Source organism: Phaseolus vulgaris, chromosome 11, assembly GCF_000499845.2.
Source record: "Phaseolus vulgaris cultivar G19833 chromosome 11, P. vulgaris v2.0, whole genome shotgun sequence".
In the NCBI taxonomy this organism is placed as follows: domain Eukaryota; kingdom Viridiplantae; phylum Streptophyta; class Magnoliopsida; order Fabales; family Fabaceae; genus Phaseolus; species Phaseolus vulgaris.
In genome coordinates, this window is record NC_023749.2 from 8,829,449 (window position 1) to 8,848,613 (window position 19,165).

General features: G+C 31.5%; 1 protein-coding gene and 1 non-coding gene across 2 annotated transcripts; one reads left to right on the forward strand and one right to left on the reverse strand.

The window, feature by feature from the left end:
- Positions 1-12,786: 12,786 nt before the first annotated feature.
- On the forward strand, positions 12,787-12,867 carry TRNAL-AAG (transfer RNA leucine (anticodon AAG)). The gene has a single exon. It is a non-coding gene; the product is annotated as a tRNA-Leu (tRNA).
- A 1,033-nt stretch (positions 12,868-13,900) lies between these two features.
- LOC137828261 (pentatricopeptide repeat-containing protein At1g74900, mitochondrial) lies at positions 13,901-17,400 on the reverse strand. The gene is made up of 4 exons (XM_068634755.1): positions 17,218-17,400; positions 15,586-17,127; positions 15,333-15,475; positions 13,901-14,458 (listed from the first exon to the last, which is right to left on the reverse strand). Exon 2 carries the CDS (start codon positions 17,080-17,082, stop codon positions 15,607-15,609), a length of 1,476 nt encoding a protein of 491 aa, XP_068490856.1. The 5' UTR covers positions 17,083-17,127; positions 17,218-17,400; the 3' UTR covers positions 13,901-14,458; positions 15,333-15,475; positions 15,586-15,606.
- Positions 17,401-19,165: the final 1,765 nt, after the last annotated feature.

Here is a 19,165-nt window from a genome sequence, read left to right on the forward strand (position 1 = left end):
TCAAACCATTTGCATATTCAATTGTGTTTCGTGGTTTAGAAATCCAACTTGTATCAATTGGCATGACTACAAAACAAAACACCATAACAAAAAATTACTTACATAAATGTGTTAAATACATAAAATAGTTAATCGGAACCTACATTTACCAAACTAGCTTTTGGTAAATTTTATGGGTTACACAAACAAAATTTTAATTTTGCAAGTACTTGGATCATACAAGCACATTATACAAGCAATTTGTACGCTTGAAAACATATCTGTATGGTTGAATATAAAGTTAGATCCAAACCAATTTGCAAGTTGGTTTTGATCGATTGTTATCTCTATAAATTTCTTAATCATTATATAAATAACCATTATCAAATAAAGAACATGTTGATGATGCAAACGGTTTTTCAAGATGGGTTCATATTGGTTCAGCCGCAAGGCCAACAAGGAGTTTAATCATCAACTTAAACCAGTGACAGGATTCGATGAATCAATGTTTATCAAATAACAGATGATCTTTTCAATAATGTAGAATTATTCAAGGTACCAAAAGTATTTTATATCTACAAACATGACATACTTCTTCAACATAGAAATTTGAGTTTCTTAAATATGGAAAATTAGTCTATAAGCTAACACAATGCAGTCAAAATTTAACTACCAGTTATTCAAGGTTTGACAAGATCTAAGGTTAGCCATATACAAATGTGGTTACACAAGCTCAAAAACAATAAAACTACAATAACAATATCTTGCAAATGGTTAAAACCGACTCATGCTTAAGGTAGAATAAAAATAAATGGCTAAACCTGTAATAAATTACTGGGTTGGAGCTGAATTTGCAATATTATCCTGGAACAGTATGGTGTAAGAAATAAAATAGACCTGCAAGAAGAACAAAAAAATAACACGTTACACATTGTAAAGTACATAAAAATAACCTTTAAGATCTAATTTTTAAACAATGCAGACATACAAGAACAAGTTGAGATAATTCATTTTATAGAGTTCAATGGTGTCTTCAATTTTAGTTGAGCCTAATTCAGTACAGTATTTCTCAGACCTATATAAGCTCTACTATGGTCATATCCACCACTGATGTGAGATCTCAATAAATACTAACAACCTATAATCAATATCTTAACACTCATTCTCAAGTTTAAGCTAGTTATGAGTAGCAAACTAAAATGGAAAGTGAATGGAACCAAGGACCAAAACAACTCAGTCAATCATGCCAAATTACTAAGAAAACTATCATACCCCTTGAATAACAAACCATCAATATACTGTAGTTATCTTGGATTTGAATAGAAGAGTGGGCATCAGCAGAATAAATATTCATAATAGACTAGGCTACAAAAAGTACGAACTTACCAAACACCAGATAAAATAATGTACCTTGCAGAATTTTAGAAAATTTTCTGAAGCTTCTGAATTTCTCAATATAAAAATGGTATAATGGCATTAGTTAGAGGATACAACAATTATTAAATAAAAAACAATCCAAAACAGAATCTGCAACCCAACCGAATCTACAACAATAAATTATATATGACATGATACATATACAAACTACACTCAAACAACTTTAAAGCAGAAACCCCCTGGTCAACAACTGCAAAAGGATCCTAATGCCTCTAAACCAACCATGAACTGCAAGATGCAAGATGCAAGATAGTAATAAATAGGAACCTAAAAGATAAGATAAGAGACAAAATTATGTGACTAAGAGCCCATAACCCAAGCTGACTTTATCAATTCCATCAACAAATATCTACCATATCACAGAAACACCTCCCACATGTGATGCATGTGCTTAATTGCCTCTGTTACTGTAGAAATCTTCTAGGGGAAGACTTGGGTCCATTAAACACCAAAGAACATTGAGTTTAAAAAAAAAAAAAGATGAACCAAAATTAAAGACTAAATTTGTCAAGCACTTGGAAGCATAAAAAAATCCTGCAGAAATGAAAGAGAGCCACAATCACAATTTTCAATAAAAAAGATGGACTTTTATATTTTTTCTTCATTAATCTTGGATTAACTTGGCAACTTTTGCAAATGCCATGCACCATTATCTTAATGTTTTTTGTATACAACATATATAGTGGATAATTTCAGCTTCTATAATTTAAACATACTTATATTTAAAAGGCTTGTTATATCATCAACTCTGCTTCATCAACTCTGTTATACTTAAAAGGCCTATTCCATTATTCATGCATTTCAACTTCCATTATCAAGCAAGAATCTAAGGATCTTAGAAACAGAATCAAAAACTTGTTCGTAAGACTTAAACTTTAGGTGAGTAGGTCCATCTTAGAAGAAACCATCAAATATTTGACTATATTAAACTGATTTTCCATATAAACTAACCATCAAGAGTTAGGGTTAGTGAAGGTTGGAGGAGGGTTAGTGAAAGTCGCATAAAGGTTTCGTGAAGGTCGCATGAGGGTTTCGTGAAGGTCGCGTAAGGGTCGTAAGACAAAGAGGGAAGAGAGTTAGCAGAGAGGGGGGAAGACGCTAGAGGGGGAAGACGTTGGTTTCCAAAAAGTGGGAGCCAATGTTGGTTTCCAAAGAGTGGGAGGCACCTGGTTTCAAAAACAAAATCAGTTTCCAAAAATTTTTAAAAAAAAATTGAAAATAAAGAGGAATGGTGTAGGAAGGAAACCAAACGCGGGAATTTTATTTTGAAGGATAATTGTAGCAGTTAAAAATGTCATATTCTAAAGGATCATTGTGGCAGTTACTAAAATGTCATATTATACGGCAGATTGTGGCGGTTATTAATAACCGCCATATTAAAACCGCCACTTTAAACACGTTTTTTTGTAGTGATATTCAATATTTGAACACTGATTTATCCAAATGACACCTAAAGAGTTAGCAAAAGTGATTAATTATCACAGAACCTAATAACATTAATGTACATGATACATTAACAAATTACCAAATTATCAATCCAAAATACATTAGCAGGATCCTATAATAACTGTTTTTCAAAATACATAGGTTTAGAAATGAGTGAGTTCCAAAAGCATTCATGGCTTCCAAAAACGGCCTCTCATAGACAGTAACTTAAACCTCGTGTTGGGTCTTGAAAATTTTGCAGTTGATCTTGTTGTCCTTCAAGATGCCTGAGATGGTTGTGAAACTTTTGGTTGAGTAAGGGGAGATGGCGGAGGGGGTGCGGTTGAGAATGCCTGGCTTGGAGCTTCCTGAGATGGTTGTGAAGCTTTTGGTTGAGTACGGGGTGATGGTGGAGGGGGTGCGGTTGAGGCTGCCTGGTTTGGAGCTTCCTGAGATGGTTGTGAAACTTTTGGTTGAGTAAGGGGAGATGGTGGAAGGGGTGCGGTTGGGGCTACTTGACTTGGAGCTTCCTGAGATGGCCTTGGTGCACTTGTAGCTGCTTGACTTGGACCTTGGTCAAATGGGCCTGGGAGAAATGGCCTTAGGTGAGATGATCGAGGTGCACTTGGACCTTGTTCAGATGATTTTTCAATGCAAGACTTTCTATTGAGGCCAAGCTTATGACAGATCCCACATTTTTTCTTTAACCCAGTTTGGCCTGACTTACTTCTGTTCTTCATTACCTCCCATGGCTCTAACCTTCTCTTCTTTTTTGGTCTTCCTAGCATCTTCTTTGTGGGAGGTGGGACAACATCTGGCATTTCAATTCTTTCCCATACTTGTTCACCGTTCACTGGATAGATAACTGAGTTGTACACCTCTGCATATGTTTCCTTCTTGTACCAAAATGAAATGAAGTTCACTGGATTGGCATTGAGAAATTTCATTGCAGCAAGTGCATGGCAACATGGTATCTAAAATTTCTCATGTGATTAGAAAATTTCTCAAGTTTAATTATGATTTTAGTTGAGATTATGGATAGTAATTGAGATTTTTTTTATAAACATAGGATATAGGTGCTAACATTAAATTTTTATTTTTTTCGCTATTTTTATTTGTGATCGTTTTCTGTGTGTTCTATCCCTTGAAAGTAATTATTATGTATATAACAAATTTGTATAAATGTGAAATTCACTCCATGCCAAATGATGAAAAGTCAGATAACAATACCACTCACTGTATATAACAAGTATTTTTTTAAATGTTATATAATATTTTAATACTTATCTTATATATTTCTTAGTTTCCTTTAAAAAAAAACTACTCTCGTTTTAAAACATGCAATATTGTAAATTTTAAATATTAAATATTAACAATTTTTTTCCGATTTGATTAACATGCTAAAACTTAAAATCTGTCAGATCAAGACGAGTCCGAGCCCAGCCCGCTGTTCACAAACCAATCTTTGGGTTTCTTCGTGCAACTCCACAATTTCTTTGTACACCTCCACACTTTTGGTGAAAAGTTAGATTTATTTTTAATAAAATTAAAAATTAAGTTTAACTTGATGCGTTGTCTATCATTTTTTTCCAGTGCAAATATTTCGAGTTCTACAATTCAAAAAGTTATTATTGAGATTCATAAATGACTTTTTAACTGTATAATTCAGAATAGAAACTTTCCTATTATAAGCAACTTTGTATTTTGAATTATACAATTCAGAAATAATTTCTAAATCTAGAAAATTATTTCCTATTTGTAAAATTCGGAATACAAATTCAGAAGAGTGTTTTTGAAATTTTAATAATTATGAAGGTGCAGAAAGAAACTATGAACGTGTAGGAAAAGATTGTCCAATCTTTTGGGCACCGTCACAATATTTTAAGCCCAAATGTTTCCTCCGCGAAGCTTTTCCCATGTACAAGTTAAAAGTAACATTTTAAAATGACTTATTATAATTGGTTTATTCACTTTATATTATGAGGATTTAAGAGAGTTGAAGTGTGAAAAGAAAGTATGAAAAAAATTTGTATGTTTGGATTGAACTATATTTAGAATGAATATATGAGGAAATTGTTTTGAATATATAAGTGATATAATAGTTGTGAGGATATTTAAATTGTTTTTAATGCTGTAAAATGTAAAATTATAAATTTATCTTTATGTGTAAAAAAATTGAAAAATGGAATGAGTTATTTTTTAGTACATTTTAATTAATTAAAATAATGTAAAATTGAAATTATAAATAAATAAATAAAATAATGTGAAATGAAAATAAATAAATAAAATAAATATTTTTGTCACATATTAAAAATTTATTTTATTATTCATTTTATTAATTAATATCATTTATTTATATTAATAATATAATTAAATATTTTAGTTAGTTAAAGTAATATTTTTGGTATTGTATAAGAAGTAATATAAAAAAAATATAAATTATGTTAGATTGTCTAAACATATTTGTTGTCAGAAAAATTATTTAAAGTTCTAAAATATTTCTATTTTTATAAAATTTCTAAAATATTCAAAATCTTAAATAAATTTATAATTCAAAATTATTTATTTTCCTATTAAAATAAAAATTTGAACCATATAAAATTTCTAAATATTCAAAATCCTAAATAAATTCAAATTCTAAATATTTAATGTCCTATTAAAATAAAAATTAAAAATATATAAAATTCCTAAGTATTCAAAATCCTAAATAAATTCAAATTCTAAAAATGTAATGCTCTATTAAACTAAAAATCTAAAATATATAAAATTACTAAAATATTCAAGATCCTAAATAAATACAAATCTTAAATTATCCAATGTCCTATTTAAATAAAAATATGAAATATATAAAATTTCTAAAATATTTAAAATTATAAATAAATTCAAATCCTAAATTATTTAATGTCCTATTTAAATAAACATCAAGTATATAAAATTGCTAAAATATTTAAAATAATAAATAAATACCATCACTAAATTATTTAATGTCTTATTTAAATAAAAATATGATATATATAAAATTTCTAAAATATTCAAAATCTTAATTAAATACAAATTATAAACCCTATACTCTAAATTAAACTAAGATATTGGAAACATGGCACATAATACAAAAGCAGTAAAACAAAACAAAAAATTGATTATGTGTATCATGGATAATCGATTATCCAAACATTTTTCAAGCATAATCGATTAAGGACGAAGAGTTATTCAGAGGGTAATCGATTACCTATATATTTGGTACCATAATGGATTAGGGCATAAACAACATTGACCACATAATCGATTATCCTAAAAAAGAAGACACTTATAACCGATTATGTTCTCAACTTAATCGATTATCCTCTATTTTAAGTTCTGAAATCGATTATCCTTGTCTTTGTTTTTTATACAAAAATCGATTATGTGTGTTAATCAAAGACACCAAAACACTGTCATGAACAAATTATTTTCAGTACAAAATTGGAAAATGACATTACTTACATGGTTTTCACCTTATTTCTCTACATGTACCTGAAGACGAGTTTTGTTCCCCTCCACACCTTTCCTTGCCCTCACATCAGCGCAACACATGTAGATCCAACACGTGAACAATCTCACAAAACCGTCGTCGAGAACAGAACATCCCTTAATACAAACACATCGTTAAGGTTTGAGTTTTGGGGAATGTGATTTGTCCGATAGCAAATCTAGTTCATAGGTCAAGTACAAGAGGTTCTTATATATTCGGATATTGGTACTGGCACCATGCAACTTTTAAGTCAATAAGACATACAATCATTGATTAAGCAGATGTACTCGGTCTTGATCTCTCCTAAATCAGGAATAAGACGATGTAGACATCTTTCTTGTCTAGGATTGTGTAGCCGCAATTGATAATTATTTTTAAGGAGCGTCATACATAACGAGACCCTATGTGAACAACACCAATCTAGGATAAAAAAATCCTACTTTGTATTTATCCTGTTTGACAAGATCCATTATTCATAAATAAAATGGTGGATATTAAATACAACTCTACATCTATAAGAGACATACATTAAATACTCATGGCTTAAAGTTTCTCCATTTCTTTGGCTAGAACAATGATAACCTTTATACTGACTAATTTAGAATCTAAACTAGTTAGTAGCTAAAATATTCGTAGTTAATATTAAATAAAAATTTATAAACTAGTTTATAAATTTTTATTAATAATAGAAACTATTTTTGTAACATCCCTAATTTTTATCCATATATAATAAAATAAAAGTAAAACAGACACTATCTACTTAACATATGAATATATATAACTATCTCATAATTGTATCTAAAAAAATATCCCTCTTCATAAAGATTTTAATATATACATCAAAATTTTAAAAACAAACAGAACATTCAAATTAAAATTTTCACATCCTCCAACTGCTCACTTAGGAGCTCTATTACCTGCAATCTCATCAGCTCCCGTGTACAACACGATCATCACAGATAAAGAAACAAACACAAACAAATAACATGGTAAACTAGCTATAACAAAATTTTCTATATAATTTAAATTTCAAATTGATACACAAAATTCATAAATTCTCATACAATTTCTCAAACATTTCACATAATCATCAAGTGTCTATCACGTTCATTATCCACATTACTCCTGTCAGATTTCTACTGATTCACATACTCAGACACTTGACTCTACTTCCGGAAGACTCGTGTATTGAAATTAGCATCCAGAGACATGCACCTGTCATACTACTGCTGTGAAACCCACACAGTCATGCGCATAATTATCTCAATATCTCATCATCTTCATATGACAGGGTAAATCCATTTGATCTGCTCTGATCAGTTCTTTCGAACCTCAGACTCAGCGAACTGAACCTCCTTCGACTCTCACCAACTGAATAACTTCATCTATGTGATTCCACTATATCAGTGGAGTTAGGATCGTCTCATTCACAGGACACTCACAAATCAATACACCCTAATAACAATCTCAACATGCTATTTCCTTTCCTGAAAATACTATGTCTTGATCACACTTTAACCTCACTACATACATCATTTAACATATCAATGCACCACTCAATCACATCATATTTAAACTTTCTAAACAATCCAAATATATCTCAAACTTTACTTAAATACATAATTAATTCCAAATATATGCTCTTTAAATCAATCATCATTTAAAATCAAACAACCACTTCTCATCAAACATCTCATTAAGTAATTCAACAAAATATTCTAAAACAAGTTTCAACTTATTTATATTATTATTCAAACACTTTCAATTCTCAATCACAAACACCTTCAACAACTTATTCACCTTAAAATCAATATAAAATATTCAAAGTCAACTATTTTAGTCAATATATTACTTTACTCTTCAAAAGAGACAATCCTGCAAGCAAAAACAATTGGAATTGGTGACCACGTCACCCCACATCCAAAATCTTCTAACCTAGGGTTTTAATTAAAAGAATAAGACTAGCTTCCCTTACCTAGACTTGAGCAGATGCTCACTAAGAGCTTCAACCCACCAAAAGCTTAAGGATAACCTAACCTGCACCACAAAGTCCTGATCACAAACCTAACTATATCACTAGGACCCTGATCTAACAGAGACTAATTCTGAAGATAAAAACCTCACATGCAAACTTAAACCAAAAGGCACCCTAACCAGATCAAAATTAACTCAGAAAATGAGCAAAAAATGAACTTACTCTATCTAAGATTCTGATCGGGCAATCTCGTAGAGTTCACTGCCAGGAGTCCAATGGCAGACTCCGATCGTCAAACTGATGAGCGAGGAAATCAGAATCTTAGAGAGAAGGGAGAGGAAAGGAAATGGAAATTTCTAGAGAGATGGTGGTTCTTTTAAAATGAAACCTGAATAACTAATTTTCTATTTATATAGCTTTTTCAATTTAATAATAAAATATTCAGGTGTCATTTTAATTGTACCATTTCTACTCTAAGACTATTTTTCTCGGTCCTTACATTCTCCCCAACAAGAAAAATTTTCGTCCCCGAAAATTGACTTACCAGAAAAGAGATAAGGATGGGTTTCGTTTCTCTAATGTTTCTTCTAATTCGTAAGTTGCATCACTAAACTTATCATCCCTGATTCTTCCACACAAATTATCTATTGTACTTTCGATACACAACCAACAAATAAATTATACTAACAGAACCAAATGTATGCACACATTGGATTCAAAACAAATGCAGTGTCTAGTGTCTAGCCATGGACAGAAAATTCGGTTATTAAATGTAAGCAATTTTTTTTATATCATCATAAATGATGGCAATAATAAATTACAAAGTCAACAACTAGTAAGGATCTATTTATGAGGTTGTATACCAATATGTTACTGTGTTTTGGTGAATGAAGCTATATAAATAGAAAATTAGTTATTCAGGTTTCATTTTAAAAGAACTACCATCTCTCTAGAAATTTCCCTTTCCTTTCCTCTCCCTTCTCTCTAAGATTCTGACCTCCTCGCTCATCTGTTTGACGGAGTCCACCATTAGACTCCTGGCAGCGAGATCTACAAGACTGCCCGATCAGAATCTTTGATAGAGTGATAGAGTAAGTTCATTTTTGTTCCCCTTTTTCTTTCCTCTTCCTTCTCTCTAAGATTCTGATTTCCTCGCTCATCAGTTTGACGATCGGAGTCCGACTCCTGGCAGTGAACTCTACGAGATTGCCCGATCAGAATCTTAGATAGAGTAAGTTCATTTTTGGCTCATTTTCTGAGTTAGTTTTGATCTGGTTAGAGTTCCTTTTAGTTTAAGTTTGCATGTGAGGTTTTTATCTTCAGAATTAGTCTCTGTTAGATCAGGGTCCTAGTGATATAGTTAGATTTGTGATCAGGACTTTGTGGTGCAGTTTAGGTTATCCTTAAGCTTTTGGTGGGTTGAAGCTCTTAGTGAGCATATGCTCAAGTCCAAGGGAAGCTAGTCTTATTCTTTTAATTAGGGGTGACATGGTCACTAATTCCAATTGTTTTTGCTTGCAGGATTGTCTCTTTTGAAGAGTAAAGTAATATATTGACTAAAATAATTGACTTTGAATATTTTATATTGATTTTAAGGTGAATAAGTTGTTGAAGGTGTTTGTGATTGAGAATTGAAAGTGTTTGAATAATAATATAAATAAGTTGAAACTTGTTTTAGAATATTTTGTTGAATTACTTAATGAGATGTTTGATGAGAAGTGGTTGTTTGATTTTAAATGATGATTGATTTAAAGAGCATATATTTGGAATTAATTATGTATTTAAGTAAAGTTTGAGATATATTTGGATTGTTTAGAAAGCTTAAATATAATGTGATTGAGTGGTGCATTGATATGTTAAATGATGTATGTAATGAGGTTAAAGTGTGATCAAGACATAGTATTTTCAGGAAAGGAAATAGCGTGTTGAGATTGTTATTAGGGTGTATTGATTTGTGAGTGTCCTGTAAATGAGACGATCTTAACTCTACTGATATAGTGGAATCACATAAATGAAGTTATTCAGTTGGTGAGAGTCGAAGGAGTTTCAGTTGGCTGAGTCTGAGGTTTGAAAGAACTGATCAGAGCAGATCAAATGGATTTACCCTGTCATATGAAGATGATGAGATATTGAGATAATTATGCGCATGGTTGTCTAGGTTTCACAGTATGACAGGTGCAGATGTCTGGATGCTAATTTCAATACACGAGTCTTCCGGGAGTAGAGTCAAGTGTCTGAGTATGTGAATCAGTAGAAATCTGACAGGAGTAATGTGGATGATGAACGTGATAGACACTTGATGATTATGTGAAATATTTGAGAAATTGTATGAGAATTTATGAATTTTGTGTATCAATTTTAAATTATATAGAAAATTTTGTTATAGCTAGCTTACCCTGTTATTTGTTTGTGTTTGTTTGATGATCGTATTGTAAGATGAGATTGCAGGTAATAGAGCTCCTAAGTGAGCAGTTGGAGGATGTGAAAATTTTAATTTGAATGCTCTGTTTGTTTTTAAAACTTTTGATGTATATATTAAAATCCCTATGAAGAGGGATATTTTTTTAGATACAATTATGAGATAGTTATATATATTCATATGTTAAGTAGATAGTGTTTGTTTTACTTTTATTTTATTATATATGGATAAAAATTAGGGATGTTACAATTTTAAATACTAATAATTTTTTAGTTTATAAAATAACATATAACTTACTCAATTTAATAACTAATTATTTTTTATCTCTAAAATTAATTGTTATTTAATAATTTTATAGTAGTGTAAATAAAATGTTGAATATTAAATTTTCTAGATATATAAATATACTTTTATACTACACTATAAACAACAAATGTTAAATGCTTACGGATAAAACTCGCTAATATATTTGGTGAGAACATATACAAAATAATTTTAACTTATACAAAAATTTATATATATCCTTATTGAGAAACTCGATTAAAAATATAAACTTGTTTAAATGAGTTTCTTTGTTAGGCTTTTTAAGAGAAAACAATAAATTATTTTTTATAAGTTAAACGAATAAACTAATATATATAAAAATTATTATGTTCGTTTAAATTTTTATTTTAAACTTATGTATAAATTGACTTTAATTTATAAAAAACTCATTTCATAATTGTCTTTTGGTACTCATGGGAATAAAGACACGGTAATAAAACAAAATTACATAATACATTTATTTAAAAACTTATTTACACTAAAAGTTTTTTGTAATGGGTTGAAATTTATTAGAAAACACTAATTTTAATGACTCTCACTTCTAAATAAGGAGAAAGAGTAAAATGAAAATAGTTGATTTTCATTATATTTCACTCAAACATAAAATAAGTTTTGAAAAAAACTATAAAAGAGAGTATTTTCTACTACCAAGTTAAAAAACTATTAGGGGTAAACCTATTTATTAACCACGAATACTTTAAAATTGGCAGGTATTAATATCTTACTTGTATTGGATCCAATATATGTAATATAAAGTTTCCTTTGATCCATACATTCCAAATAGAAGATATACCATTTTTCAACAAAAGGTTTCGCAAAAGATGAAGAAATTGTAATTTTTAAACTTTGAGTCAGTGGGTCCCATTTGCTTTTTCCATGTAATTAATGGATAATTAGACTGAAACACTAAATCATTATCACACCTTTTAATTTAATTGGAGTTAGATGATGATCACATTTTGTCATTTCTATGTAATTAATGGAGTTAGTTAGAAGCATGTGTCATGCTTCTCTTTTTAAACATTTAAATCATAGTGTCTCTTGCTTTAAGTAATAGATTTTTTCAAAGGATGTTTTGTTGCAGATATTTTAGTTTATGCTTATCTCAAATCCAAAATATATTTCATGACTTTATTTTCTTTACCTACTATTTTGATTATATTATTAGAAACCATCATTAGGATGAATTGAACATTATTAAAAATTTGAATTAGTATCTAATTTATCCAAAAAAAAGTAATCATAAATCTATGAGGTGACACATTTCTCCCTCAATTATGTATTTTTATTTCGGTTATAACTATCAAATTGAATTAATAATTGTTATTAACTTGATTTAGTCAAGACTTGCAATTTTCCTTTATGACACTACTTAAGACACACCAAAGTTTTTTTAATTATTTGTCCAACTTTGATTCAAGATAGTTCCCTCTAACTAATAAGCTTCTTCAGTTTCTTTCATTATCAGAAAATTCTTGTATAAACTAAAACAATGTAACACCTATTATGTTCACACACAAAAATCCTACAATCAATAAAATAACTATGTAATTAAAATGCCATTTTGGAAAATAACATATTACAATATATTGAAATGTTAACTATTTTTTATTGTTTTCATGCTTCTGTAAAGAACACATCATCATAGTTAATTCTAATTTATTTATAAATTAGTATATGAAATAGATATCCAAATATAGAAACAAATCTTATGAAGTTGAGATGGCCGAGTTGGTCTAAGGCGCCAGATTAAGGTTCTGGTCCGAAAGGGCGTGGGTTCAAATCCCACTCTCAACAAAATTGAAATTATTTTTATTATTTTTATTTGTTTTTTTCAATCCTAACTTAATTAATTGGGTTGACCCAGTTGACCCAATAACATAAGTTCGTTTAATTGTGGACCAAGTATTGCCCAACCAACTACATTGATTTGATGTCTGTTGGATCCAATCCAACTGAGAATCTGATGATAGATAGCCCTGTTTGTGTCAGAACCATCATACCTAAATCCATCTTCTGAAGCCTTACATTTTTAGGGGAATGTCATATTTTTCTTTTAAATAGAAAGCACAACTATATTTTAATCAATACATAATCAGAACGATTTAGGTGAAAAACGAAATTAAACAAAAAAAAAGTCTCATTTTTTTTCTTCTAAAAATCCACACTCCAGTAAAGTCACAGCCTGAGCACCCCTTTTAGGACATGTTTTGATGATGCATTTAAAATTTTAAAAAATCATTATTTCATTTAAATTCCCTATATTTATGAGATTCTTTTTTTGAAGAGTATTCAAATCATTTTCGTTTATAGCACAATTGTGTGTGTATAATTGAATGCAGGCAATACTTTTTTTTTCATTAAGCTGTTTATTATTATTAATTAAAATTTATTGAAAATAGTGAAGTTTGGTGAACCTCAACATTAGAAATGTAGAATAACCCGGTGAAAAAGAGTATATGGAAACAATAAATACTTTAAATATATAAAAATGAATCTCTTTATGAATATTATCATAAAAATATAGTTTCTTTTGCTAAATTCAATTATTTATGTAATTCACATGACTAACTCCAACTTCCATGATAAGGTCGTTAATGGTTTGTTTTTTCAGGACTTGTAAAATTGTAAAATCATGTATATTGTGGTAGAATAAATTTGTAATTTTCTATGGGCATTTGTTTCATGACAAGAACCTTTTTACATATATTAAAATAAATCACTAATTTAGTTTTTAAATTTAGTCTTTAAAATAATAAAAGAATCTAATTTAGTTTATAAATGTTCGATCGTGATTAAATAATGACCCTCCACAAGCTTGAAGTCCCTATTTGATCAAATGCCATAATTTGATTACTACAAAATAATTTATCAGTAACAAATAATGCACAGATATTACAAAGAATTCTTAATTAAAAAATAGTTGAATTTACATCAGACTAAATTCGGATGCAAGGAAGATGAATCGTGGATTAAAAGAGTTCCTTCATTATCTTGCCCAACATCATCCCTGCAAAGGGAATTACACAATACTTGATTGATCAAGCTTATTCCAAGTTACAATGGAGTACTGGCAATGGCAAAGGAAAGTGACAGTAACAACTACTGTATTAAAGAATCCACCTATATTCTGAAGGATGGTGCCACTAGATCATCTGCAGAACTCTAATGAAAAGCAATGAGTGAATTCTGGGTATACTTGAAGGAGCTGTAACGGGTGTGATCTTGTGTTATAGACCATTGAATTGTAAGAGCAGAAAGAATCCAATTTCCTTCAGCAAATGATCCAGTATTCCCCTAGAGGCAGAACAAGACCCATATATGCCCCATCTTTTTCAACATGTTAGTGATCAAACCCAAAAATTTCAATGTTCTCGCATCTTCTGGTCTGAAATGTGATCAAATTGTAGACACTAGCTCAGCATTCACTCACAGTTGGCTAATTGTAGTAAAAATTAAAATTTGGGTAAATAGCAACATATTGGTTAAGATGAATAATGGTGAATTTTGGCCTTCAATATTTTGGTTTATATTGTAGAGCGCCTAAAATTCAGTTAAAGCAAAAGGTATATAATCTTCTAAACAAGTAGCTTAGAGCCAGATAGCCTTCCAAATGCACATTCATCCTGGCAATTTACCTCTTTTTCATTCAATTTATTAATATCCTTTGAAAAAGAATGTCAAAATTCAGATTAGAGTCATTTGCATATGCAGCTTTTTCTTAAACAGTAACAACATTTATTCTAGCTTTCTTAAAAGTTAAAACATGACTATCATGATTCATGAAAGTTGAAGGAAAATCACGGACAGCAAATCTCACAACAAATGGTTCACCTACAACCTCCACCAGCTAATATTTTAATTTAAACCAGTAACTCAGACACATGAGAACTAAATTACCAGCCACCTAAACTCCCAACCATTTTTGCCCGTTTTGCAAGTTCCCTAACCACTGACAATGGTCTAGGCTTTCACATATTGATTTTGTTAAAAAGTATCCAAGTAATCTCCTAAATGCCAATTAACAGAGTCCATACCCTTGTATTATATTATATATACAGATCCTGAGATAACATTGAAGAAAAATGCTCATAAAATAAAACCTTTTCAGCAACATGTCACATTGAAGCTTGAAATATGCTAAGGTTAGAATCAATGAAACTCAAATTGAACATATAGTGCAGAAACACATTGAGATCGACACTTGAAATCATTATTCGTTCAAAAACACAAGGAAATCAAAATGGAACACTGAAACGAACCTGGAAGCATGATTTTCAGCAATGGTTCATCACAAATGATAGAAACTTCGTCCAAATTACAGGATGCGGAACATGCTCTCCAATTGAATGCACCATGCACTTTCAACTGTTAAAAACCATGTGGATTATGTTCCTTCAAATACCTACATCAGTACAACAGATGAGACAAATGAGAACAGAGCAATATGACCTCAAAAACAATTGAAAACTCATCCAAAAGTTTACAAGAACGCCAGAAAAGGAAACAACTCACCAAATCCAACAATTAAACATCTCACAATTTCAAACGCCGAACAACACGGCCACACCTGCCCTGCTTTCTCAGAATCTCCTTGGCAAAATCCTGATTCCCAGTAATAGCAAGTCCATTCAACACCCTATTGAAAGTAAACTTCCGCGGTAAGAACCCTCTATCAACCATCTCCATCAACAATTTCCCAGCCACCACCAAATCCTCCGATTTCTTCCTCAAAAACATGGCACTAATAACAACATTGTAAGTATCCAAATTGGGCAAGCAAGGCTCATCCTTCATCTTCCCAAACATCTCCAAACCCTTCTCAATCTCCCCAGCATCACAAAAGTACCTAATCACAACATTATAAGTCTGAACAGAAGCTCTCAAACCATGCTCCCCCATTCTCCCCATAAACCCTAACGCCCTCTCCATGTCACCAACATGACAAAAACCTCTGATTACAACGTTGTAAGTAACTAAATTCGGCACACACAACCCCTTCCTCACCATCTCCTCAAAAACCACCACCGCACTCTCCACGCTATCCTTCTTACACAAAACCTGAATCAACGCATTACACGTGGCGACACTAGGAGCCACACCCTCCTTCACCATCTCGTCAAAAACCCTACGAGATTTCTTAACCTCACCCGCTACCCCAAACCCGTGAATCACAGTCGTGTAAGTCACAACATCAATCTCGCACTTCCTCTTCTTCATCTCCAAGTAAAACTCCCAAGCCTCCTTAATCTGACTACTCCGAAAATACCCTTTCAGCAATGTGTTGTACGTGATCATCGTAGGGTTTATCCCTCGCTGCACCATTTCCTTCAGAACCTGCAATGCCATCGGCGTGCGTTTGATTAAGCAATAACCGTTTGCGATAATGTTGTAGCTCACGCTATCGAGTCTGAATCTTGATCTGAACGTCTTGAGCAAGGTGTGCGCCATTTCCACGCGCTTCGATTTGCAGAGCACGTCTAGGACGGTGTTGAATGAGTTCAGGTCCTGACGGCAACCGTGCTCGTGCATGGAGAGGAAGGTTCTGACGGTGCGGTGTGGTTTTCCGTTCGCGGCGTAGCGCTCGCCGAGGATGGCGAACGTTCGGTGAGTTGGCCCGCGGCGGAGGGATCGCATACGACCCACTAAGGCCCATGCCGCGTTGTAGTCGTGCATACGGGCCGCGATGTCGACGGCATGGTCGAACGACGAGGAGCAGTGGATGTAGGAAGGGTGGCGGTCCAGGTGTTTGAAGAATTGAAGGGCCTTGGGCCCGTGGTTCCAGAGGCGCTTCAAGACCCTGTTCACGAGCTCGGGGGCCCATTGGATCGTGGGCATGCATAGGGCCTCGGAGAGAGTGAGTGGGTCTGATTCGAGGACTAGTTTGGCTATGGTGGCGTCTGAGGGTTGTTGAACTCCGTCGGACAGCGTAACCGCGTTACCTAGAAGCGGAAACTGATAGTACTTCTCCGACAGAGGGAGAAGGTGGAGACGAAAACGCTTCTGGAACATTTTAGGGCTTTTTCGGATTTTCACGGAACGCCCGTTTCGTTGAAGCTTTATAAACACATTAAGATCGACACTTTAAATCATTATTCGTTCAAAAACACAAACAGAAAAAAAAGGAAATGGAACACTGAAACGAACCTAGAAGCATGATTTTCAGCAATGGTTCATAACCCACAAGTGAGTTCCCCAGCCCAGATGATAGAAAAGGAGGGACTGGGTTTGAGATGATAGAAACTTCTTCAGTTTTCACTGCAAAAAGTCTTTCTCCGCCTTTCTCCCCTGAAAACAAACGCACCCTTAGACGGAATGCCTTGTTTTTCTAAATTATATTTCAATCCTTCTGATTCTTTTATTTGCAAGTGTCGATGTTTTGAAATTTTGAATCTGATCCTTCTTGCAGTGTGAAGATCAAATTTAGGCAATTTCTTTTTACACCATATAAATTCTAATTTCCACCTATTATTTTTTCCAATTTCCAAAATTACTTTTATTTTGGAGAATAGTAAATATAATTTAAAAATAAAAAAAAATACATTCCGAACAAAATCTGGAACACAAAATTAAAAATGAATTTTGGATAAAAAAATTTGGAATTAAAAAATGTGATCTGGAAATTAAAATCCAGAATATTTTTAGATAAAAGGTTCCAGAAGTAATTTTTATTTACACCTACCTTTTATGTAAGATTATTTTTGTTATTTAAGAAGGGCATTTTAATAATTTTCAATAGCAGATTGGGTGCACATTGAAATTGATATGGTGCCAGGAGAAATGGCCTCAAATTTAAACCATGACATTGTGAGATTTTAAGTTTTATTATTTTAATTTAAAATGAATATAAATGCTTAAAAATAATATTTTTTCTTAAAAACCTCGAAACTCAATGTGTGTCCTCCTATGTAGAACAAACATTGATACAGAAACTGATACGATACGAACACAGATATACGTATAATCTCTAAAATGTATGATACGGGGACATAAATCTATATATTATATAATTATAAATTATATATATTGACAATAAAAATTTATGTGCACAAGTATGTTTCATTTTTTTTGTCAGAGCATAAAAATATTTTTCATGGCTAGTTCAAAAGGATTTGTTCCTTATTTTTATAATCATACTAAAATTTATACAATAAGTTTGAGTTTTTAGAAAATTAATGTATTTATTATTATTAAAATGGTGTTAAAATTGTCAAAAATCCAAAAAATATTTTTTTTAATTGGATAATTCACTTATACGTTTCCTACGAGTGTCGTACAAGTGTAGTACGAGTGTAGTACAAGTGTAGTACGAATGTCGGTATCCGATATATCGAATGTTATAAGTGTCCTTCCAACCTTGTTTGACCTCATTTCGAAGTTTCTGACGGTAAGAGTGACTCAGATATTTCTCATAAGTCAAAAAATCCAATGTATATGCCGTTTTAACTATACTCAGCCTTATGATAATGGTACAGGTGACTCAAATATTATTAATATGGATTGTCCGATAAATTTAATTTATGCTTAAATGTCGTGATATCATTAAGTCAATTACATAACCATTTTTCCAATCCTTATGAACAATTAATAGGAACTAACCTATATTTCTTTGACAAAATTTCTTTAACGCGAGTTGAAATCCATGAAAATTATTTATAGATACTCTACTTAAAGAATGAGATTTTAGGTATAAATATGAAGGGAGGAGAATCAATAGGAGAATTTTTGCAAATCTAAACTCCTTGAATCATAACACAATGATTATATCTCTTAAAACTAAATTATTTTAAAAAAATGACAACAAATGAAAATATAGTATAAAATATTAGTAATTAAGGAGGAGGTGCAGTGGAGATTTGCTTGAGCTACAGTGATTATCAACCACAAATAATATAAAATTATTTAATTAATTAATGATGATCATAAGAATAAAGAAAGCACATCCCTCACCTACCACTACACACAACCCTTTCACCAAACCCTCATTCTCAACCCAACCTGCCGCCTACAAATTAGATTTTACTTTCTTCTCACTTATCTTCATTTCACCCTTCAACTACTTAATTAAATAATTTAGTGTAACACTTTATATGCT

Coding starts and splice junctions, on each gene's coding strand:
- LOC137828261 (XM_068634755.1), bottom strand. CDS start 17,082: ATGTTCCAGAAGCGTTTTCGTCTCCACCTTCTCCCTCTGTCGGAGAAG.